This window comes from Galeopterus variegatus, unplaced genomic scaffold (genome assembly GCF_000696425.1).
Source record: "Galeopterus variegatus unplaced genomic scaffold, G_variegatus-3.0.2 Scaffold908, whole genome shotgun sequence".
Classification (NCBI taxonomy): domain Eukaryota; kingdom Metazoa; phylum Chordata; class Mammalia; order Dermoptera; family Cynocephalidae; genus Galeopterus; species Galeopterus variegatus.
Genome location: NW_007727019.1, coordinates 19,807 through 46,083, shown reverse-complemented (window position 1 = coordinate 46,083; position 26,277 = coordinate 19,807). Strand labels below are relative to the sequence as shown.

Genomic DNA, 26,277 nt, shown 5'->3' with positions numbered 1-26,277 from the left:
GTATAAGCCATTCGGAATCATTATTGGTGGTCAAGTTAGATTTGAGCTAAAATGCTAAGACCAGCAATCTAAGTGGCTCTTATAAATTAGCTCTCAGCTAGTTCCAAAACTGTTTTTAGTAATGATAAGGCTCTTGGAACAAGCCTTCTGTCTGTTAAGGACAATATTTAATTTGGATACTTAAGGTATGGTTAGTTGTGGCTTTTGTTTTGTTGTACAATCATTAGTAGTCACATGTTGTATATATTAAATAGCCCAGTTTTATTCAGACTTGTAAATACAACTGTTTCAAAATAGTTAATGCAAAAACAAAAAGCAAATCCCCAATCATTTATTTGCATGTTCTTTGTAAGCTTCATCCATGCTGGTTATTGCACTGAATGACATATTATTGTGGCGTGTTAACATTATACCAGTAACAGCACTTTATCTCATTTATAGGAACACCTTTGAGGTGCTACTTAAGCCCAAAATGATGTATTATTCATTTGTAAAGATAAGGTACAGGATGAACCTTGGTTTAAAGGTATTTTTTATATGAAAATGGTGTGTTTGTGGAGGATGTTAAAATGCTAGTTTGAGGGAGGTGAGAGTATTTTGTTTTCTATGGTGGGATGTGAAACTTATTTTCTAGAATTGGGGGAAGGAAGTTCTATATTTGCAGAATGTTTTAAAAATAGTTGTAATGAAGTTCCTGTGAACATCATCATGGTTTTGTATGAATAGGAACCTTGTGATGTCATTCTTCAACATTTGTTCCTGAGTGTGTGTACAGTGTACTTTGTACAAACAGCTTTATCATTTTTTATAGGCTTTCCATGAGTTCTGCTATAACTACTATGGCTTATTTATTGTATGTTTTAATATTTGTGAAAGTCTTACCCTTTTGTTATGTAGTTTTGTTTCTGCACAACTACTGTACTTTTCCATATGGAATAAAGACTATTAATAGAATTTGTTTTGCATTCTGAGTCAATGGATAAGTAGAGAATATCCTGGTGACAATTATCTGCCTTGCCTTAATCCTTGTTGCCCTAAAGAAAATTGTGAGAAGCATATTTTGTATTAATACTACCAAATACATATTTAATTTTTTTTTTTTTTCTTTCCTTTTTTTGTCTTTTGTCGTGTCCGGCAACGGATCGCAACCCTCAGTGTTGCGCCCGCACCTCGCTCAGCCAGTGAGCGGGAACCGGTCTGTACGTGGGATCCGAACCCTCGGCGGGAGCGCCGCCGCACTCCCAAGCGGCGCACTGTAGCAGTGCGCCACCGGGCCAGCCCTTTAATTTCATTTTATAATCATTTCAGAATAAGAGTGACAGCTTCTAGAAATTCCAAATTATTCAAGGGTCAAAATTAGTCTTAGCCCTTTAATTTCATTTTATAATCGTTTCAGAATAAGAGTGACAGCTTCTAGAAATTCCAAATTATTCAAGGGTCAAAATTAGTCTTTTTGCCTGAAATAGGAAGAAAGCATGAAGAAAAGTAATCTACAATTTCTTATCTGTTTTTACTGTCAACAGGATATCTTTAATTATGTAACTCTCAAACACTTTTGCAATACACTGAACTCTGTTATGACAGTTTCTTCTTCAAAACATTTGTATCATCATCTTTCAGTTAAAAGTGTGTATTTGTCTTTGTGCCCACATATTTCCATTTCAAGGTAATGCAAATACGAGCGAACACTAAACTGTGTTGGGTCATGATAAAAATCTGACTTAGAATCTTAAGTCTGGTCACAGCTGTTGCTAGCAAGGCTAAGTTTTTTCAGTTATTTAAATATTTTTAAAAGGTTAAAAGGACACAAAAAATAAGTTTGGGCAAAGCAATTTAAAGTAAAAGTTTATTTCTATACAGCTTAAGATTTTTTTTCACTAATACAAAAAGGTTTTTATAGGAAAGACAGAAATGAGGTTGGATGTGTAACTTTGGTCTTGGTGTTTTAAAGAATCAATGGACAATTTTTATAGGTAACTAAATTTAAGAAGTTTCTTCCACTTCTGTTTTGCTTTTAATAATGTCTAATTAATATTTACCTTTAGATCATTCCAATGAAATGACTGAAAAAATAAACAGTACAAAATAAATTCTATTTTTGATGTGTCTCAAGCCATCGATTGATGCCTTTAGATCATTCCAATGAAATGATTGAAAAAATAAACAGTACAAAATAAATTCTATTTTTGATGTGTCTCAAGCCATCGATTGATGGCCATTTTCAGAGTCCTATTTGGCGTAAGTACCACTGAAGAAAGAACAAGGTTTGTCATGGGACTTGTGCGTTTCTTTTTGCTGATCCAGTTTTCCATTGCTTCCTTTTCATATGAATAGCCATCTAAAAAAAAATACACAAATTATTTGTGATGGAGGAAAAGTTAGGATTACTGAAATGAACTCAGTGTAAAAATTCTATTGCTGAAGCCTTTGTGATTTAAGTGGTTTTATGGTCTTCCCAAAATGTCTCTGTCAGACCACCTGAAATCCTGCCATTTGAGATGCATTAAGACTGGGCAGTACTATATGAAGCACAAATTATCTAAACATTATCGTTATAAGCTCTTAATACTTTATCTGATTCCTTTTGAAAACTACAACTGAGACCAGGACCCCCCCAAAACTCAGACATGGTGGAAGAGAAGAAAGGAAAAGAAGCCTTTGAAATAACTCAGCAAAACTTGTCAATACATTGAAAAGTCAGGGAAACATACCTACAGATTATGGAACTTGTCCCACCAAGAATTTGACAGTAAAGGGATTTCAATGCAAAACACAAAAAGCACTATGGTTTTTTTAGTACTTTGCCCTTTGCCTTCACACATGTAATGACTTTTTGCTTCATTATTTTCATTTTTATATTGTAGTTCTTTTCTCTTAAGCTGAAAATCTTGGTTCCTAAGTACATTTACACATGAACTTATTTGCTTTAATAAATAAGCATAGAATTGTTTGAAAATAATGCCAGTACATTGCCAACGTAAGACTGGAAGAAATTTAATATTTCTTTGTGGTTCTTTCTGTCATCAGGTAACTCTACTAGGGTATTCTAACTGAAACACTGTTTGAAAATCACAATTACGTAGTTTCAAAGTAAAAACTAAAAAAAGGTACATTCAGAGGAGTCTATTCTATTTCTGTCTAATCCTTGTTCCCGCCCCTTCTGAAATAGATAACTAGGTATATCAGTTTTTACCTTTTTCTTTTTGAAAATACATGCAAATACATGTATACACAACAGCATATATACATTCTGCATAAAAGCGAGCATACTATATATACACTATTTTGCAACTTGGTGTGTTTAAAATTTTTTACCAGGAGAAATTGTTAAAGGGCCACAAAAAATGTTTACATTGTGTAATGACAATATAAAAAAAATTTCTCCCACAGTATTCCACTGTATGGATGTATTGGTGGACATTTGGGTTGTTTCCAATCTTTGCCTTTTACAAACAGTGCTTCCATGAACTGTCTTGTGCTTGTGTCACCTGTATTTTCAGGAGATTCCAGAAGGAAGATAGCTATATCAAAGAGTAAATTTATATAATCTTACTAGATAGTGCCAACTTCCTTCTATAGGAACTCTACCATTTTTCATTCCTACCAGCAGTGTTTGAGAATGCCTTTTCCCTACAGCCTCACCAATAGAATACATTGGCAAACTCTTGGATTTCTACCAATACCTAGGTAAGCAGTGGTATAGTACTGTCTGGTATAGAACTTTTTTTTTTTTTTATGTTTGAGCCATTTGTTTTTCTTTTTACTGCAAATTATTCTTTTTTTTTTTTTTTTTAAAAGATGACTGGTAAGGGGATCTCAACCCTTGGCTTGGTGTTGTCAGCACCAGGCTCAGCCAGTGAACCAACTGGCTGTCCCTATATAGGATCCGAACCCGTGGCCTTGGTGTTATCAGCACCGCACTCTACCGAGTGAGCCAAGGGCCGGCCAAATTATTCATATTTTTTGCCCACTTCTCTATTGGGTCATCCTTTTTTTAACTTGGGAAGATTTATTTCATATATATGGAATATTAACACTTCAACTTTTCTCGAGTCCTGTTTAGGAAACTGATGGATTTTGGATCCGACTGGCACCACTGTGCACACAATAAGCACAAAATAGCCACTGGCCTTGTCTTCCACTCCAGCACCAAACCCCTCCCCACTTCCCTTTACAAGAAGCCTCATGAGTTAAACAGAAATCCTTTTGCTTCTGCAAGGGCGCAATTCTCCACCCTGGTTGCATAGCTTCCACATTAGCCAAAGAGCTACCACTTTACAGCAAATGTCTCAGCTCCAGATAATTCTAGACTATAAAATGATATGATATAAAATAAAATAAAACTCTTCAAATTATTTTAGGGAGCAAACAGCATTAAAAACAAAACCTAATTTGGTTAGCACTCACGTGCACACACACACACACACAAAACTAAAAAATTTAATTAAGGTAAATAAAAGAAACCAGCAGTACACTGAAATAATAGTTCATTATGGAATAATAGTTCATTATGGCAAAATGTAATGTAGTATTACATGTGATTGTTTGAGATATACTTCACATCTATAAAATTCACCCTCAGGTATAAAATTCATCAGCTCTTGGTATATTTCAGAATATTTTCTTCACTCCATAAAGAAACTGTACCCATTAGCAGTCACTACTCCTCCCACACCCCTCTCTACCCCTGGCAACCCCTAATCTTCTTTTCGTCTCCATGGATTTGCCTGTTTTGGACAGTCCACATAAAAGGAATCATACAATATGTGGCCTTTGGGGTCTGGCTCCTTTCACTTAGCATGTTTTGCCAAGGTTCATCCATGTTCTTGTATAAATATTTGTTCCTCTTTATGGCCAAATATTCTATGGCTTTTTTAAATCCATTCCTCCACTGGTGGGCATTTGGGATGTTTCCACTTTGGGGCTATTATCAACAATGCTGTACAACTTTCTGTATGAACATTTGTTTTCAGTTCTCTTGGATACAGACTTCGAAGTGGAATTGCTGGGTCACATCATAACTGCTTAAATTTTTGAGGCACTGCCAAACTGTTTTCAACAGCAGTCACATCTATTTACATTCTCATCTGCAACATATGAAGGTTGCAATTTCTGCACATCTTTGCCAACATTTATCTTCTAACTTTCTAATTCTACCCATTTTAGCAGGTATGATATGGTTTCTCCTTGTGATTTTGATGCGTTTCCCTAATGACTAATGATGCTGAGCATCTTTTCAAGTGCTTATTGGCCATTTATGTATGTTCTTCAGAGAAAGGGCTATTCAAATCCTTTGCCTATTTCTTAATTGAGTTGTCTTACTGTTGAACTGTAAAAACAGTTTGAGTAGGAAAATATAATCAATTTTATTTATATAGTACCATCATACTGGCCTATTACTGATTAATGATGTGCATGTTAGTTTTACTGCCAAATACTGTGACCTCAATAACAGCTAATGTATTTGCTACCAGGCAAGATAAATCTGATAGCATGTTTTTAACCTTCCAAGTAAAAGATTTCTTAGTTACATTCCAATGAAATGACAATGCTGTTTGTGTTATTTCTGGTGGTGGTTTGTGCTTAAATATTAATATTTATGAATGTCCCATGTATGTTCAGAAAGGTGTACTTTCTGTTTTGAAGGTTCAGAATTTGATATATTACTAACTTTTTGTCTTTAATCTGTTTGGACTGAGAATGATCAAGTGTATTATTACTGTACTGTCTTTCTCCTTATACCCTATAGTTTCTGCTTCATGAAAGTTGTTGCTTTGTATGGGTACCTAGCTACTACTAATGGTTAGCTTCACTGAGAGTAAGAGTCTTCAGTATTATACAGTATCTTCCTTTGCCTCAATTCTATCTTCCCTGACAACAAGTATGTGCCTCCTTCTTTACTTTTAGTTGAAACTATCTTGTTTTAGGTTGGATGGCACAGTTAGATTATGCTTTGTTAACCTCAGAATCTTTTACTTTATATATATGACTTACTGAAATTTTAAAGAATGATAAATTCTCTCACTATGGGAGCTGGTTTCATAAATTTCTTTTGATGCCTAAGAAGTTTTGTAATTTTGATCTACTGGTTACCTTCATGCTAATAATATTTTTTAAAAGAAGGGACCAAGAATATCATTAATGTCATTTAATCTTTTTATCTCCCCCAGTACCTAAAATTTCAAATAGGCTTTTACTTAATAATCAGCTTATTCAACTTTTCATATTCCCTACTCTCCATTTTTTATAGTTATATTATATTCTACATTGTCAGAACATACAGTCATTACATAGTATTTTGTCACCTTTAGTTGAACGCCCTTTTTTCTTTGCCAGGGTGTCAGTTTCTTGGGTGGTAGCAGTGAATAAAATGTCAAATCCTTCACTCTGCAGAGGTACAGGTTTCTTTCCATAGGGAACTCAGTTATACTGGCCACAGTTTGGCCAGAAGTTTAATATGAGTTTCCACTGGTGACAAATGTACTTCAAAAAGTTCATGGAAAGATAACATGAATCTTTCCACAGACTTTTTGAAATACCCTTGTAGAAACCAGGGAGTATGTTCCCCATACATAAAAACACTATGAAAGCTCTAGAGAAAAAGCAAAGTGGTTAGATTTGGTTTTAGTAGGTTTTTATATCATGAATTATAAGTGTGAATATTGATTTTTCTAAGAAGTTCATTTAAATGTTCAGAATAGACCTGAAAAGAAAAAAAAAAGACAATATATGGAATAACTGACTGGTGCAAATCTAATTTCTACTCCTTACCCCATCCCCCCATTAACATTTTGATTGTAATTACCAAAACCTAAAAACTAAGTATCAAAAAGATTTTCTTTTGTAACATAAAATGACCAGCTAATTTTTTAAAAGATTGAAAGTGAACATAATTAAAACAACTTATATTTAAATAGACAAACTAAAACTTTGAAATAAAGCAGTTCCTATCGGTATTAAGAATTTGTCCAACAGTAATATTTATGCAAGTACACTTGTATATACTGTATGACTGAGGATGTTTTCTATAGAAACATCCTTGTTACAGGTGAGTAGCAAGTTGGCAAAAAATGGAAAAAGATGTCAACAGGGTAAGAGTTAATTTAGGGCACATGCATACCATGAAATACTATCCCACAGCTGGGAATGAAGTAGTTCTGAATATACTGACAAGAAGCACTCTGAGACATTGTTGAGTAACTTTCTAAATGTACGTATCATATCCCAATTGTTACAGAACAACAGTATATTGTATAGAAAAATATCTTGAAGGATACACCTAAACCATATCAGTAGCTGCACCATAGTACAGAAGAGCCTCTATATTTTTAAAATACGTTTCTTTATTGACTATTTTTCACCATTCACACACTGCTTTCATAATTTAAAAGTATGAATAAAAATACAGTATAAGAATGCTGAAATACAGATATAAACATATAGGAAATTTTTCTGCGGCAGTTAGTTCAATAGCTATAAGCCTCCCAAAATACTATGGTTGGGGGGAGGGAGAGTCAAAAAGGACATGTGATCAATTCACAAAAGAGGGAAAAGGAAACGAAATATTTTAGAATCATATGCTTGAAGGAATTAGTTCCAAAGTATCAATAATCACAATATAAAGATATTGGTTCAATTCTGCTATTAAAGAAGAGAATTGAGGTTTCTTTTTAATTGACTAGTATGTTTTCCACAGGAACACTAATAGGAGGTAAATCTCCAGGGATTATGCTAAACAACGACAAAAAAAGTCAATCCCAGGATATTTACTGCATGATTCCATTCACATAACATTTTTTTTTCCTTTTTGTCTTTTTTCGTGACCGGCAACGGATCGCAACCCTCAGTGTCGCGCCCGTACCGGACTGGGACCGGCAACGGGATCGCAACCCTCGGTGTTGCTCCCGCATCTCGCTCAGCCAGTGAGCAGCCGGTCTGTATGTGGGATCCGAACCCTCGGCGGGAGCGCTGCCGCGCTTCCCAAGCAGCACACTGTAGCAGTGCGCCACTGGGCTGGCCCGCACATAACATTTTTTAATGAAGGTCAGATTAGTGGTTTCCAGGGACTGTATTGATGTTAATCGCCTGGTTGTGATATTATAGTATTATTCTGAGAAATATTACCAGTGGGGGAATCTGGGCAAAGTACAAAGTATGTCTCTCTCATTTCTTACAACTGCACATTTAATCTACAATTGCTTCAATAATAAAATTTAAAAATAAATGAGTGGTACCAGAAAAGTTAAAATTAAAGACACAGACAATACTAAATAGTAAGTAAGGCTATGGAGCAATTAGAATTCCCATATACTGCTGCAGGAAGCATAAAGTGATTTAACTACTCTGGAAAACTTTATGTACACCTACTCCTCGGAATAGACCCAACAGAAATGCATACCTATGTTCACCAAAAAACATGTACAAAAAGGTTCATGACAGCACTGTTTATAATAGCCAACAATACCCACCCACAGTAGAATTAATAAATTGTACTGTATTTACACAGTGGACTACTGCACAGAAATGAGAATTAAACTACTGCTTTGTGTAACAATATGGACAAATCTCTCACAAATGTGATATTTAATGAAAGAAGTCAATCTCCAAAGAGAGACACTATGATTCAATAGAAAATTAATACAGTAATCTATAATATGACAGGCTACAGGAGAAACATTAAGTCAACACATAAGCATTTAAAAAATTCTCCACAAACTGGAAATAGAAGGGAACTTTAACTTGATAGAGGGCAGCTAACATACTTAATGGTGAAAAGTTGGATGCTTTCTAACTAAGAGGAATTCAAGACAAGAATGTCTGCTCTCACCACTTTTCAATATTGTACTGAAAATCCTGGCCAGTGTGACAAGAAACAAGAAAAAAAAATAGGGCAAACAGATTAGAAAGAAATACAAACTACTTGCAGATGACATAATCATGTGTGAAGAGTCTAAGGACCTATTAAAAAGCCACTATTACTAAAAAATTAATGTAGTAAGGTCACAGGACAAAAGTCAATATGCAAAATCAATTGTATTTCTATATACAAGCAAATTGAAATTTTTAAAACTAGTGTTATAAAAATGAACTACCTAAGAATAATCTTAACAAGATATGTGCAAAACCTGTACACTAAAATAAAAACACTGCTACGAGAAAGAAAAGAAGACCTAAATAAATGGAGCGCTATATCACGTTCTTGGACTGAAGCTATCAATTCCCAATTGATGTATAGATTAAACACCATCCCAATAAAAATACTGGCAAGCTTTTTCTGAAGAAACTGAGAAAGTGATTCTAAAATCTATATGGAGGGTTTGATCCCTGTACTAGCCAGCCACCAAATTAAAAATGAAATCTGTATGGAAATGCAAAGAATCAAAAACAGTCACAACTGTTCTGGAAAATAAACTAAGTCAGATGATTTACGCTACCTGATTTCAAGGCTTAACTATAAAGTTACAGTAATTAAGGCACTGTGGTAATTGGCACAAGGATAAGCATAAAAATCAATGGAACATCACAGAAAGTCTAGAAATAGACTTATAATGTCAGTTGAATTTGACAAAGGTGACAAAGGAATTCAACGGGAAAAGGATTTCTCAATAAATGGTGCTGGAACAACTGGATGTCCATTTAGGAAAAAACAAAAGTTTACTTTTGTCTTATACCACATACAAAAATTAATTTGAAATAAATCATAAATCTAAACATAAAATTGAAAACCATAAGATGTCTAGAAGAAAATAGGATAAAAATCTTTGAAATCTTGGCATAGGCAGATTTCTTAGGATTCAAAAAGCATGAATCACAAAAAATAATTCAGACTTCATCAAAATGAAGAACTTTTGCTCTTTGAAAGACACCATTAAACAAATGATGAGGCAAACAGACTGGGAGAAAATACATGGAATACATTATCTTACAGAAGACATACCTAAAGAATTATCACAATCCGTTCACTTGTCTTAAGACAAGTGAACAGATGTGACGTGGGTGGGGAGGGGAGAGGGAGGAGGAAAAGAGGAACAGGTAAAGGGTCAGAGAATCAACTACAATGTATATTGAGAAGTTAAAATAAAAGAATTCCCACAATCCAATAACAATACAAAATAGGGAAAAGACTTGAAAGTACACATTACAAAAAAGATACATGAATAGGTAGTAATGTGAATTAAAAGCATGATGAGATACCACTTCACACTAACTAGAATTGCAAAAATTAAAAAGGCTAACAATACCAAATGATGGCAAGAATGTGAAGAAATTAGAATTCTTATTTGGGAACTTAAAATAGTAAAGCCAGTTTGAGAAACATTTTGGCAATCCTGTTAAACATTAACTTATCATACAACCCAGTAATTCCACTCCTAAGTATTTAACCAAGAAAAATGGGACATTACCAGACAAAGATTTGTACATGAATTTCATAGCAGTTCCAATCAAAATAGCCACAAGGTGGAAAAGACCTAAAAGTCCATTAATGGGTTAATGATGTGAAAGTTGTACAAACTGGGTCATTCTTGTCATTCCCACACTAAATCAGAGTTGAGGGGTCAAGCAATTGGGGCACATAATACCTGCTCCAAGAATTTTCTGCAAGTCCAGCTGCTGAAACAGGGCTGCAACCCTTAGACCAGTTTTACCTGGTAGCTACTGAAATGACCTGCCATGACTCTAAGACTAGTTTTACCTATTGCCATCACTCACCAATCACAGCTTGCCAACTCCCAAAAGCTTCACTAGTGTCAGTGTCAATGAGCTCTCCTTCAAATGATACATAGCATTTCTCTCTCTAATAAGACTCCCAAACTCTTTCTTTGTTCTTTGACATACTGGAGACCACCCCAGGCTATGTGTATGCCTTGAATTGCAATTCTATTTCCCCAAATAAGATGTTTTGTTTAGAGATTCATCTCTATATTGTTATTTGACCTTGATAATAAACAAACATTCTGGTATATCTATGCAATGGAACATTAATTAGCAATAAAAAGGAACAAATTACAAGATAAATCAATCTGAAAAACATTAAGCAAAAGAAGCCAGACACAAAAGAGTTGATACTGGTTGATTCCATTTATATCGAATTCTAGAAAAGACAAATATAACCTGTAGTGATGAAAAGCAGATCAATGGTTACCTAAGGGATTGGTTACAAAGGGAAAAAACTTTCTGCGATGATAATATTTGTATATCTTGACTGTGATGGTACATGCAAAGGTGTATACACTTATAAAAACTCATCAAATTGTACACTTAAAATGGAAAGGTATTGTGTGTAAATTATACCTCAAAATTTCCAAAAAAGTTAGATTATAGAGCTGTATATACACATGTGGTCATCTGAATTAAATCAAAATTAAATAAAAAGTCTGTCCAATATAGTATACACATGTGGTCATCTGAATTAAATCAAAATTAAATAAAAAGTTCAGCTCCTCAGTCACATTTCAAGTACTCAATAAACACATGTGGCTAGTGGATACTATATTAGACAGCACAGAGTGAAAACATTTCTATCATCACTAAACATTCTACTGGACAGCCATGTTATAGAGGATGTGAAGTAGATAATTTAACAAGGTTGACATCTATATGTTGATATACTGTTAATATACTGATACATTGTATATTGATGTCAATAATGTAAAAAAAATTCTTCAAAGAGAAGATACTTCTTTTATAAATATCCACTGAAATTTTATGAAAGTTAACAATGAACCAATATACAAAGAAAATCTCAAATTCCCAAAGAAACACTCTTTTATATTCTCTGATAAACACCTTTTCCCCAAAAAACAGCCTCAAAACTAACCAAACCACTTGCAAATTTTAAAACAGTTTTCCTAACAATCTTTGGGTAAAAAAAAAAAGAAACGTGAATTGAAAGCATATATTACTAAGAACGTAAAGGCATGGAAAATCTCTGTAGTGGATATTTATTGTTTGGTCAGTACCACACCCCCTTCCATCACTCTCCTTGTCATGAGGTTGCCATGTTTATGGAAGACCCTACTCTCCACAGCTGGGCAAATCATACTACTCTGCCTTGTTCCTACAGTGCATTACTACTGCAGTAGGGTCTTGGCTCAAATTAGACCGATGATTCCTTTCTCTGGGATTTTTGGAGTTGGGGCCAGAAAAAAAAATGTCAGATTGGTCTCTCTGGTGAGTGGAACTGTAAAATTTGGTACCTTTTGGTGGTCATGTTTTAATATCATGTGAGAAAAAAACATTGAACATCACATAAAGTGAATACTCAGAAGCCTCTGAATAGATAAGAGACAGAACCCTGACTACACTCAAGTCTCTGGCACCAGTATTTCCTGAGACTCACTTTTAATAAATCGTCATTCCTGCTTAAGCTAACTTGCATTGAGTTTCTTACAAATGCAAACAAGAGTCTTGATATAACATACCAGAGCCAAAAATATATAGCCATTGCTATACTCATAGAAAATTATGTTGTGTTTTAAGTACCTTACGTTAACTGATTAGATCCTTACAAGAATCCCATGAGGTAAGTACTAGTATCCCCATTTTGTATATGAGGAAAATAAGGCACAGAGAGGTTGTATGGCCTCCCACAAGGAAACACAGCTAACAAGTAGTGAAACAGATCCAGGTAGTTTGGCTCTTTGGTGCCACACTGCCTCTTATAAGTATATTTCTTACTAAAGAATAAAAACTTAAAATAAAGGAAATGAATTTGAACTACATGTTTATGAATAAGAATCACATAAGAAAATTATAAATGGTTAAAACATAAAAAGGTAATCAACCTCAGTATTACAGAAAGAAATGCAAACTGAGATTCCTTTTCTCTTACCAGATTAAGAAAGATTAAAAGATTGCTAATATCCAGTATAGGCAAGGATGGGGGGAAATAGGGATCTCTGTGCTCTGTTGAGAGGGCAATTTGTCAATACCCTTCAGTAATTTCACCTGTAGGTAATTTATCCTAGAAAAATATTCACATTAAGATTGCAAGGAAAATTATATACACTTTTACTGCTGCACAGTTTATAACAGAAAAAAATCAACAGGGAATCAAATAAGTTATAGGACAAAGATATACTTAAATATCAGGCATCCTTTAAAAAGGAACAAGGTAGATAAAGTGATGCCTGCTTCTTTCCCTGGGAACTAAATCAAGAAAAATTAAAACAGCATTTAGAGATGACTATATATTTTAAAAAGGTAAATGTCCAAGGACATTTTACCAAACAAAAAAAGCAAACATGATGCACAACAGTGTACACCATTTTACAAAAATAGCTTGATTCTATTAGTATTAAAAATGGGATATTTAAGCATACCCAGTGAAAAATATCCAGAATTTTATGCTAAACTGGTACTAATTCTTGCCTTTGGGACTTAGGACCAGATAAGGTGATTTTTCACTTTATAAACCTTTATGTTTGAAATTTTTTTAGCATAATAAGCATATATTACGTTACAGTTTAAAAAAGATATTTGCAAAACATACAAACAGGTTCTCACTTTAATCATTATCTCAGAGCAAATATAAAATTCCAAATGTAAGAAAGCTAGTCATTTTTTTAAACGGGAGAAACTGTTTATAGTTATATTAATGAAATATATTGCCTCCAATGTTCAGAGCAAATAGAGACAATCAAGTTTATTAAAATAAGACTCTAATGACTTGTCCCACTAACCATGTGGACAAAATATATAAGGTGAGTATCTAAGTCCTTCAGATAAGTTAATTAACCATATAGATGAATACTCAAGCATATTTAAATGGTAAACTGCCATGTAGAAAAATTCATTGCCTCCCTAGCAATGTAAGGAATACAGTTTCAAACAATTATTAAACTAGCAAAAATAAATGGAGCTATAAAATTCAATGATTACAAAACTGTGGGAAAACAAGTACACAAGTATAGTGCTGGTAGTACTCTAGCTCCCCCCCTCCCCGAAAACTACCTAATAAATCTAACAAAATTTATTAAAACTGTTCTCTTTCATATTTATAAAATAGTCTCTGATTGGTTATTTCTGCTTGGGGACACATCCCCTGGAAATAACATTACCTAAGTAATGGTAACAACAGAAAGAAGCATGTAAGATATTGGTGTAATGCTATTTACAATATAAAGATTTGCAGACACATACACACACCAACTAGAAGAGTCAAACAAAATGTAGCATACAGCCACAATGGAATAAAGATATTACAAATGAAAATTACATAGACTAATATTCAGAAATGTATATAATAAAGTTTTAGGCCAAAAATTTTTTTAAAAAAGAAACACTATAATGTGAAGTCACTCATTATTAGAGTACATACATCTATGTTCACTGACAATGATTAGAGATTAATGTAGGATGCCACAACTTTATTGCCTTGGATTGAATGTCCCCCCAAAACTTGACTCCCACTGTGACAGTGTTAAGAGGGTGGAAAATCCTATTATGGTAACTGAAAGGTAGGGCTTTGAAGAGGCGATTAGATTCTGAGGACCATGCCTAGTAAATGGATTAAAAATGGTGGTCATGGACGTGGTACTCAGGGCTTTAGAAGGAGAGCAGTGAGGAGCTATCACTCTCTCTGCTCTGCCACTTTCTGCCATGTGAGACCCCTGGGTCACTGTCACTACCATGAAGGCCTTCATCAAATGTGTTCCCTGGACTTTGAACTTTCCAGCCTCCAAAACTGTAAGCTATAAATTTTGTTTTCTTACGAACTACCCATTTCTGGGTATTTCGTTATAAGCAACTGAATCAGACTAACACATTTATCATCTTTAAATTCTACTTCTGTAAGGTTGTTTAAATTCATAATAGACAAAATAAACATAAGAGACCATAACAGTCTACTCAAAAAAATAGTATTTTATCTTTGCATTCTGGTAACTAAATACACATTTTACAAGTTTAACTTATAAAACTTAATCCTTTTGTGTCGACTCCAAACCTACTCTGTCCAATTTTATTTATTATGAAATATACAACATTCAATTGTTCACCCAGGTCTAATGAGTTCTTAAAAAATAAAAAACCCAGAAACTACTTATGAGAAATAAAACAGGAATTTTGAAAATTCATCACATTTAAGCAAACTTCTGTGAACTATCTACCTTATGTATTCATTTAACACAAACATGCCCTGCAACTTACTATAGCATCACACATACCTGATGCAATGACTGGATCCTTCATAAGTTCCCTAGTTATTTAAAAAACCCAGAAACTACTTATGAGAAATAAAACAGGAATTGTGAAAATTCATCACATTTAAGCAAACTTCTGTGAACTATCTACCTTATGTATTCATTTAACACAAACATGCCCTGCAATTTACTATAGCATCACACATACCTGATGCAATGACTGGATCCTTCATAAGTTCCCTAGTTATTGGACATATAAATTCATCAGGAATTCCAGAAGAAAGGGATTTCACCTCGGTCCTGAGCTCTTCAATTTTTCTGAGCACTTTACTACGTAGCCCTAGAGATTCTGGAAAGAAATTATTCTGTTAGGGCTGGAGAACTACTAGTAATCTTCATGCAGGTCTTCAGCAAATAGACTTTACTACAACAAAAAATCTTTTGACATACTGTTTTACCACATAAAACTGTTTTCTTTATAAATTCCTTAGTGAATCTTTGTAGTATAGAATAGTGTATGGCTAAAATATATCAGCAGCTAATAGCTTATTTTAAACAACCTTAGATTCTGCAGGTTCAAGAATTTCAGGTTGCCAGACACTAATATATGCCACAAAATCCAGAAAAGTTTCATTTTTTGGGGGGTTAATTTATACAGCAAAATGTTTCTTACAAATCATTTTTATAGATGTTGGGTTAATGTAAAAACTCAATGTTATAAGATTTTTAAATTTAATAAAATTGGATATATTTGCTGATTCTTACATGAAAGTCACAAATAAAGCTCACCTGTTTGTCCAAAACTGCATGCACAGTTCCATTCGTTTTTATTAATTTTTAAAAATTATCCTAATTTTTAATTTTAGGAGTTCTAGTGTAATTAATTTTAGGAAATTTAGTGTTATTGGCTATTTACATTTTTAGAACTAGTTGACAGTTCTACTTTAGGCTGGAGTATTGGGGGTGGGGTAGGTAGAAGAAAATAACATTTGAAATGCCTCTTGTTCCTGTAAAAGGCCAAATCAGCTTTCTGTTCAGAGGTAATTCTCCATGGTGTTTATAGATGTCTTACATACCTTTTTCTCAATCTTTTCAAGAACACTTGTAAACGTCCTTGGAAGCTAGAGACAGTGTCTCCCTCCCAGTCACAGGGCACATTTGTTTCCTAATGAATATAAAGATGTCTTCCTCTTGGGCTAGCAGTTACCTTACAAGACTGGGGGTTTCATAAGCTCAAGGTTCCTCAGCTATGACATAAACACAAATCACCCCCATGAGACTTAGGGAGAAAGGGGAATCAATTAGAATGTGAATCTCATGCTGCCTGCTGTGCCATAGTAATAAACTGTTTAAATCTATCTGGGCTTGTTGCCCATATTTATGTAAATATGGCAAGTCAACCTAGCAGCTACCCGCTGCTTAGGGACTGCTTTCCTATGACTTCTTTCTTACGCCATTCTTAAAACCAAATTGAGGGTTTTTAAAACAATTTTTTAAAAGCACCACAACACAAATCAATGATTTCTTTACATATTGAATGATTCTGTAAAAATACCTATGACTCAGAGATTCCCTCAGATTTTTTATGAGGTCACTATCCAAATTCAAGAGATAGCTATTTCAACACAAAAGTGCCTATTTAGGGTCTTAAAAGCCCATTAGCTTCCTAGCGATTTAAAAGGGCTCACATACAGGCATACCTCACTTTATTGTGCTTTTCAGATACTGTTTTTTTTTTACAAATTGAAGTTTTGTGGCAATCCTGTGTCTATCAGCACCATTTCTCCACAAGCTTCCTAGCGATTTAAAAGGGCTCACATACAGGCATACCTCACTTTATTGTGCTTTTCAGATACTGGTTTTTTTTTTACAAATTGAAGTTTTGTGGCAATCCTGTGTCTATCAGCACCATTTCTCCACCAGTATATGCTCGAGTGTCTCTGTGTCACATTTTGTTAATTCTCACAAAATTTCAAACTTTATTATCATAATATCTTTTATGACGATTGGTAATTAGTGATCCTGGATGTCACTACTGTAACTGTTTTGGGGCACTAAGAACCATGCCTATACAGGATGGCAAACTTAATGGATAAATGTTGTGTGTTCTGATTACTCCACCAACCAGCCATTCCCCTATCTCTCCCTCTCCTTGTGTGTCCCTATTCCCTGATACACCAATATTGAAATTGGGTCAATTAATAACCCTACAAGAACATAGATGAACTTTGAATACTTTAAAAAAAGTATTATATTATATGAAAGAAGCCAGATACAAAAGAACACATACTGTATGATTCCATTTACAAGAAATGTCCAGAATAGGCAAATCCATGGAGTCAGAAAGTAGATTAGTGGTTTCTAGTAGCTAGGGAGAGAACAGAATGGAAAATAACTGCTAACCAATACAGGAATTCTTTTGGGGGGATGAAGATGTTCTGAAATTAGACAGTGGTGATGACTGCACAACTCTATGAATACATGAAAAATCATTGAATTGAACACTTCGAAAATGACTTTTACACTGAAAATTACAAAGCATTGTTGAAAGAAATTAAGAAGACCTGAATGAAACATCCTGTGTTTATGGACTGGAAGGCTTAATATTGTTAAAATGGCAAGAATCTCCAAATTGATCTACAGATTTAATACGACCATATAATAAGGTGGCTCTGCAGAAACTGATAAGTTGATCCTAAAATTCATACATAAATGCAAGGGACCCAGAATAGTCAAAACAATCTCGGAAAAACAACAACAAAGATGGAGGACACACACTTCCCAATTTCAAAACTCACTACAAAACTTCAATAATCAAGACAGTGTGATACCAGCCTGAGGATGGACATATAGATCAATGAAACAGAACTGAGAGTCTAGAAATAAACCCTCACATTTATGATCGATTGATTTTCTACAACAGGTGCCAAAACAACTCAAAAGGAAAAGAATGGTCTCTTCAACATATGGTGATGGGATAAGTGGATATGCACATCTGAAAGAATTAAGTGAACCCCCACCTCACACCATATTAAAAGATTAAGTCAAAATGGATCACAGACCTAAATGGAAAAGTTAAAACTTTACGAGTCATAGAAGAAGACATAGGTGTAAATCTTCAAGATTAAGGAATAAGCAATGGCTTCTTAGATATGACACCAATAGCACAAGCAACAGAAGGGGGAAAAAAACAGATAAACTGGACTTCATCAAAATGTAAAACTTTGTGTATCGAAAGATACTATCAAGAAAATATAAAGATAACCCACAGAATGGGAGAAAATATTTCCAAACCATATATCTGGTAAGAATCTAATATCCAGAATAATAAACAACTCTTAAAGCACAATGATAAAAAGACAAATAATCCAGCTCTTTAAATGGGCAAAGGATTTGAATTGATATTTCTCCAAAGAAGATATACAAACAGTTAAAAAGAACATGAAAAGATGCTCAACATCTGCAATCATCTGAATATGTCCTCCCAAAATTCATATGTTGAAACCTAATCACCAATGTGATGATGTTAAGAGGTGGGGCCTTTGGGAGGTGATTAGGTCATGAGGGTAAAGCACTCATGAATGGTATTAGTGCCCTTGTAAAAGAGAGCTAGCTTGCCTCTTCTACTACATAGGGGTAAGGTGCCATCTATGAACCAGGAACAGGTCCTCTCTAGACACCAACTTTTCCAGTGCCTGGATCTTGGAATTCCCAGCCTTCAGAACTGTGAGAAATAAATTTCAGCTGTTTATAAGCCACCCAGTTTACGGTATTTTGTCATAGCAGCCCCAATGGGCCAAGACATCATTAGTCATCAAGGAAACGCACATCAAAATATCAATGAGGAGCCGAGCCCGTGGCGCACTCGGGAGAGTGCGGCGCTGGGAGCGCAGCAGTGCTCCTGCCGTGGGTTCGGATCCTATATAGGGATGGCCGGTGCGCTCACTGGCTGAGCGAGGTGCAGCCAGTCTCAAAAAGGACAAAAAGAAAAAAAAATCAATGAGAAACCATGTCACAACCACTAGGATGGCTATAATCAAAAAAGCAAACAGGCTTTGGTGAGGATGTAGAGAAACTGAAACCCTCATAGATTGATGGTAGGATTGTAAAATACCACAGCTGCTTTGGAAAACAGTCTGGCAGTTCCTCAAATGTTAAGCACAGAGTTACTATATGACCCATTAATTCTACTCCTAATTGTATATCCAAGAAAATGGAAAACAAATGCCCAAGCAAAAACTTGCACATGAATGTTTATAGCAGCATTATTCATAATACCTAAAAAAAAAAGGAAATAACCCAAATTTCATCAACTGATAAATGTATAAGCAAAAAGTAATAAATTCATACAATGGAAAATTAGTCATAAAAACAAATGAAGGACTTATACATGCTGCAACATGGATGAACCCTGCAAACATGCTAAGTGAAACAGACCAGACACAAAGGCCACATACTGTATGATTCCACTTATATGAAATGTCAAGAATAGGCAAATATGTGCAGGCAGAAAGTAGATTAATGATTCCAAGGGCTGGGGAAAAAGAAGAGTAGGGAGTGACTGCTCATGGGTACAGGTTTCTTTTTGGGATGATGAAAATGTTCTGAAATTAAATAGTGGTATGGTTGCACAACTCTGAATATGTTAAAAATTCCTGTATTGTATATTTAAGAGTGAATTTTATGGTACATGAATTATATCTCAATTTTTAAATACGTAAGTTTTTAAAATTACAATTGTGGTGTAGGTTTAGTTACCCAAAGAAATGCTATCTAACATTTTCTTTTCCCTACCTAATAAAAACATACTCTTCTTCTATAAAAAGACATATACCAGAATAATCACTATGCTAAAACATTAAGAAACCATTAATGCAACTAAAACCAACCCCAGAATAAATTATTAAAGTCATTTTTAAGACTGCCTATTTTTCACTAATCTTACCAATTTTCAAATCATCGGCCAGACTTTCTTTTGTAAGGTTCAACAGTTCTTTTCCATCAATGTTATTCATCTTGAAAATATCAACGAGGTCTTTTAAACCTTGTGCACAAAGCCATGTTGAGACATCCTCCTCTGACCAATCTTCAGTAAATTGCTTCAGCTGATCTTCCATGCTCCTTGCTTAAAACACACACACACACACACACACACACACACACACACACGAAATAACAAACAAAAAAAACTGCCTTTATAAACATTTGCACTGGAACTACAAAGTAAATGAAATTTCCTTATATCTTTGTTTTACTAATTTAATTTCCTTTTAAGAATTTTAAAAAATCAAATATCACTATTTATAATTAAGTCATTTAATATTATCTAGTTAATACAACATTAACATTAACTCTTTTGCACTTTTTTCTTTTTCACTCCAGAAAAGCAATTTTTCTTTATTACATAAATTTATACCAGCAAAGATGTTCTATTTGCTCTAAAATCTGTAAATCAGCACCAGTATCTGGTTAATTCTTATAGTAATAAAAATAAAACTCCCAAATTATATGCCAGTGTTGCTTGATGAGGCCAAAAATAAAATGAACAAAATATAATTATAATTTCTATTGTCCTCAGGCCATATTTATCTGAAAAATCAGTATGAGGTAGAAATAAACAGCTTATAAAACCATGGGAGGTGTGATATACATGACTATGCACCGACCTCAAAGCATTTATCAACAGTTTTTTTTAACATAAGTCAACTACTTTAACACTGGCTTCTGTAAAACTATTTTAAAAGTATATTAAATTTGGATGTATACTTTATATTGAGAGAAGCAATGTAAATAACTTCTCAAAAGACTTACTGAATTTCTGATTTTAACGGTTAGTGGAGTCAAGCTGGTTTAAAGATGATGTCCTTACTAACCTTGGCAAAGTGTTTCCAGGTCAAATTGCCAGATGTTCACTGTTTTGTCCATTGATCCAGTAGCAAGTAAAAGGATATTGGGTGCAAAGGCACAAGTTGTGACATACCTAATTAATAAATACAACTATTATGTATTGCTGTGAATTGATGTCTGCCCAACTCAGTCCCCACTGTGACGGTGTAAAGAGGGTGGGAAATCCTATTATGATAATTGAAAGGAGGAGCCCTGAAGAGGTGATTAGATCATAGGACCATGCCATAGTGAATGGATTAATAATGGTGGTCAGGGGCGTAGTTCTGGGGGCTTTAAAAGGAGAGCATGTGAGTCTCCGTCTGCTCCACCATTCTCACCATGTGAGACCCCTGGGTCACTGTTGCCACCACCAAGACCCTCACCAGATGTGTTCCCTGGACTGTGTTGGACTTCCCAGCCTCTGAAACTGTAAGCAATAAATTTTGTTTTCTTTATAAATTACCCAGTTCCAAGCATTTTGTTATAAGCAACAGAAACGAACTAATACATGTACCTTCTGACTAATTTTTTAATTATATCAATACAAAGAGAGGTTAATTTCAGACCTGGTGTGCTGAGTCAACGTGTGAAGTATATTCTCAGTATTCTGAAAAACAAAAACAGCTTTATACTTACTCAGACAAAAGGGAAGTTATTGATAAAGACTCACCTGATGTAAATGGTTTATATGCTACATGTATTCTAATAGTTATTACTAATAACCAATGTAAATTGAAACTTTACTCAATGAATAATAGAGACTGGCATCTATAACTAATAGTATGATCAGGTTCTTATTTCACTTCTTCTCAATTATTAGCATTGTTGTCTACTGTCCATCTTCTTAGAAGTTTTAGTATAGTAGACCCCTGGCATTTGCTGATTTGTTTGAACTAATAGCAACCTAAACTTCTATTATATGAAATAATTTGAATTTTTACTATGGCATTTGACTTGTAAACACTGCAGGACCAGTGGGTAGAAATTGTTCACTGTGTAGACTGAATGTCCCCCCAAATTCACTGAAGTTTAACCCCCACTGAAATTGTTGAGGATGGGAAATCCCATTATGGTAATTGAAAGGTGAGGCCTTGAAGAGATGACCGGATTGTGAGTACCATGCCGAGTGAATGGACTGATCCATTCACTGCGTTATAAGCTGGTTTAATAGTGGCCATGGGCATGGTTCTGATGGCTTTAAAAGGAGAGCACATGAGAAGCTCGCTCTCTCTCTACTCACAATGTGATACCCTCTGTCACTGAAGTCACCACCAAAGAAGGTCCTCACCAGATGTTTTCCCTGGACTTTCGACTTCCCAGCCTCTGAAACTGTAAGCAATAAATATTGTTTCTTTACAAATTACCCAGTTTCAGGTATTTCTGTTATAAGCTATAGAAATGGACTAATACAGTCACTTAGATTTTGAGTACACTTAGGTGGCCATCCAACATCTAGGTGTATTTAACTGGAACTCACACATATTTTACAGAGAAAATGTAATGCTATCATTATTTTTGTGGATGTAAAATCTCATGAGAAGTTCATGAGAAATATTAAGGATTTACTTCACCTTGCTTGAGTATTCTTTCCCATTTCCTGCCAGAACTCTCAGTGACTTGAACTTCCGCGTAGAAGACTAGTTTAGATTACCTGCTTGACCCACTACACTTTGATGATTTACATCTCCATTTTCTTGCTGGCATAGCTACAGTCTGAACTCAATCATTACAAGGCTCAACCCAACACTGATTTCTCTTAGAGAATACTTTCATCAACTACATCTTTGTTACGTGTAAAACATTCACTTTTCTTTATACTCATGCAACTCAGTCACATGGAACTGCCAAAAATTCCCTTTTTCCAAGTCCATGATGACCTACTCTTTCTTATGCTAGTCTCTAAATCAAGCCAGGACTCTAAGAATGATAGGCCGCACTCTCAGTAATACTCTCCAAAAACCCTGGGGTAAACATTCATTCTTTGTTGTTATAGAAGCCTGGTATAAAAGTTTAATAATTGACGGAAAGTAATTTTTTAGATATTGGTGCTCTTTAAATCTGTATTTTCTCTGATCAGATTTAAAATCTGTCCATATTAAAATAATTATTGAAATATTTAAGGGCTTGTACCAGAACCAATACCTTACCTGCATAACTATTTTAACATTTGTGAAAATGTACATGTTATATTTTGGGGCCTACTAAACAAAAAGCATACATACTTTTTCTATAGTGCTTAACTAAACTTAAGTTCAGTAGTCTATTAAATATAATTTACATGGATCACACAGAAGATTTTGAAATACTTACAATATCATATACTATGACAGATTTATCCACTGATCTTTAAAAGAAAAAGAAAATTATGGGTGAAAAGTTCTGTAAAAACAAAGTATAGCATTTATGTAATTAGTATTTTTAAAGCATTTTAGTAACTTTTTAAGGAAAGGCTGAAATCTGACATACAAACATTTAGAATGCAGTCTGTTTCTGTTCATATGTATGAACTCTTATTCAAAAAACGATATGTTATATATATATAATTTAACAGAAAATTATACACGTCATTAAAACAACAGCATATGCTATTTACACTATGTAGCCATAAAGAGAACAAGCACCTATGATACATACATAAAACATAATTCCACGTCAAGTTAGTAACTCAAATGGAAAAACCATTACAAAAAAAAAGAAAACTATTACTACTCAGCTTTGCTTCAGATAGTATTGCTTTTTACCATGCATATGGCTGTGCCTTAATTACTAATCTATATATACCTGTTTTGATTGTGACCCATTTTTGAAAGTTATAATTCTAAACTTGATGTTAACTACATGGTTCCTTTTAGTGGTATAAAAATGAAAAGCAACCATCTGGGTTTATTCTAGCAGGGAAAAGATCATCATACAAAGAAAACTAAAATATAACAAAGCACATAATTAAAAGCAATAGATAAATATGCTTCTATCTGGTATTCCCCCCTCTTAGAAATAGTCTTTATGCCACCATGACATATGTTGCAAGGTGAGAAAACATCTGCAAATATAAGTGTTACTACACTCTGTATAACATTAACATTTGTATTTATTATTAAAAAGTAGCTGATTATAGTTTGACCACAGGAGTCACACCTATTAGAAGGCTTACAATTTCTGTTCAGTAGGCCATCCAATGATGAGTATTGGCTACAGAATCTTTGTCACAAGTTCAAAATAGAAATTATACTTTAAAAGTTCAAACATTAAATCGAAGACAAGATGAGAAGCATATAATGCATTCTTGATGTAAAAAATCAGTTATAGCTTTAAATATTAAATTCCAGCTAAAACACAGTGAGAAATTTTATTAGCAGCTAACAATACTTGAGTATGCATATGCTATTCTTTTATGTTTTACATACTTTTCTGTATGTCTGTTCTATTTCATATCAAAATAGTTTCAGAAAATTAAACTAAATAGCTTACCCTGAGACCAGCATCCGCCCATCATGGGAAAAAGCACAAGCCAGAACAGGAGCACAGTGCCCACTCAGTGTACTTTTATATTTTAACTCAAAACCTACAAATAACAAGGTGAAAAAAATCAGCAAGCTGACCGTGCTTAGGATTTATTTTTAAGGCATCACTAGTTCACTTATTTATTCAATAATCTTTGAGTACTTTTATATTTTAACTCAAAACCTACAAATAACAAGGTGAAAAAAATCAGCAAGCTGACCGTGCTTAGGATTTATTTTTAAGGCATCACTAGTTCACTTATTTATTCAATAATCTTTGAGTACTTTTATATTTTAACTCAAAACCTACAAATAACAAGGTGAAAAAAATCAGCAAGCTGACCGTGCTTAGGATTTATTTTTAAGGCATCACTAGTTCACTTATTTATTCAATAATCTTTGAGTATCTAAAGGACACAAATATTTTAAATCTTCATGCAACTCAGGTATCTATACATATAACCAAATAATTACGTGAGATTAAGTTGTTTCAAAAGCTCACTAATAAATTTCTTTAAAAAAATAATGTGCTCAGCAAAGGCTAGACAGGAGTAATTTTATGACTACCAAATTATTTTTAAATATTTAAACTATACCAGAAATATTTGATCCCTGTACTAGACAGCCACCAAAAAAATAAAATATACCACAAATAATTTAGTATCTCATAAAAAGATAATATGCCAATTGCCCAAAAGACTAAACAAATCAAATGCTTATTTTTTTAAAATCTAATATTAAGAAAGTATTTTCCGGGCTAGCCAACGAGCTCAGTTGGTTAGAGTGTGGTGCTGATAACACCAAGGTACAGGGTTTGATCCCTGTATCAGTCAGTTGCCAAAAAAACACAAAGCAAAAATAATAAATAAATAAATATTTTCTTAGGTTCACAGAGACAGAAAAAAATTTTTTTTTAATTTTAACATTTTCTCATTCTCTAAATAAAATAATCAATTCTGATTTACACATCTTATTATTCTCATGTATCTTTATAACACCCATACAAAGTATGATAACACTAAACCCTTTCTATACTTTCTAGAATTACTAAAAATAAATATCACAACTACTTTAAAGGTAAACGGAGGGAATTCAATATATTTTGGTGACAACCTGTAAGAATAATTATTAAGAAGTTGGCCTGGGGGTGGGGAAGAATAAACAAGTAAAATCTATAGCTATGTCAGACAAAATAAAACTTTTTTCGAAGTGTTAATGGCTCCTAATGAAGACAGCAAGCATTTTAACTAAATGGGTCATGAGAGCAGGCAAAAGTTTCAAGCTCAAAATAGGGGGAAAAAAATTTTTTTTTAATCTGGGGAGCAGATATGAGCATGATAAAGGCACTTTAATTTTTAATTTTAAGTGCTAGATATACAATGATGAACTTCAAAAGGCTTTCATTCTAACTGGGAACTCACAAACCCATAAGTAGGCACAATAAATCAAATGAAGCAAAAATATTAAGCTGCAAACCAATGAAGACTGTAAAACTTGCAATATGACCATAGAAATAGGTCATATTCTCAAATATAAGAGCCATATGTCTGTCTATTCCTCCTCACGAATAAGGCATTACAACAAGGTGCAAATGATGATAAATGCTTTCCAAAAAGACTTTAACTACATGTTTATAAGCTGTTATGTACAAGTGTTTTTAAAAAGAGTCTGTAAAGGGGCCGGCCCGGTGGCGCACTGGATAGTGCGCCGCTTGGAAAGCGCGGCGGCGCTCCTGCCTGAGGGTTCGG

General features: G+C 34.1%; 1 protein-coding gene across 2 annotated transcripts in view; it reads right to left on the bottom strand.

The window, feature by feature from the left end:
• Positions 1 to 1,828: 1,828 nt before the first annotated feature.
• Positions 1,829 to 26,277, bottom strand: part of WDSUB1 (WD repeat, sterile alpha motif and U-box domain containing 1) — a 35,749-nt gene continuing 11,300 nt past the window's right edge. The window contains exons 4-11 of one of the 2 annotated variants that reach the window (XM_008573348.1): positions 24,498 to 24,591; positions 23,340 to 23,373; positions 21,596 to 21,636; positions 21,017 to 21,123; positions 20,089 to 20,268; positions 15,352 to 15,492; positions 2,185 to 2,338; positions 1,829 to 2,096 (exon numbers count right to left, since the gene is read on the bottom strand). In XM_008573348.1, coding sequence (XP_008571570.1) covers positions 2,093 to 2,096; positions 2,185 to 2,338; positions 15,352 to 15,492; positions 20,089 to 20,268; positions 21,017 to 21,123; positions 21,596 to 21,636; positions 23,340 to 23,373; positions 24,498 to 24,591 — 755 coding nt within the window. In that variant the 3' untranslated portion in view covers positions 1,829 to 2,092. Of the gene's footprint in view, positions 2,097 to 2,159; positions 2,339 to 15,351; positions 15,493 to 20,088; positions 20,269 to 21,016; positions 21,124 to 21,595; positions 21,637 to 23,339; positions 23,374 to 24,497; positions 24,592 to 26,277 lie in introns of those variants that run through there. The other variant, XM_008573349.1, reaches the window with a different exon arrangement.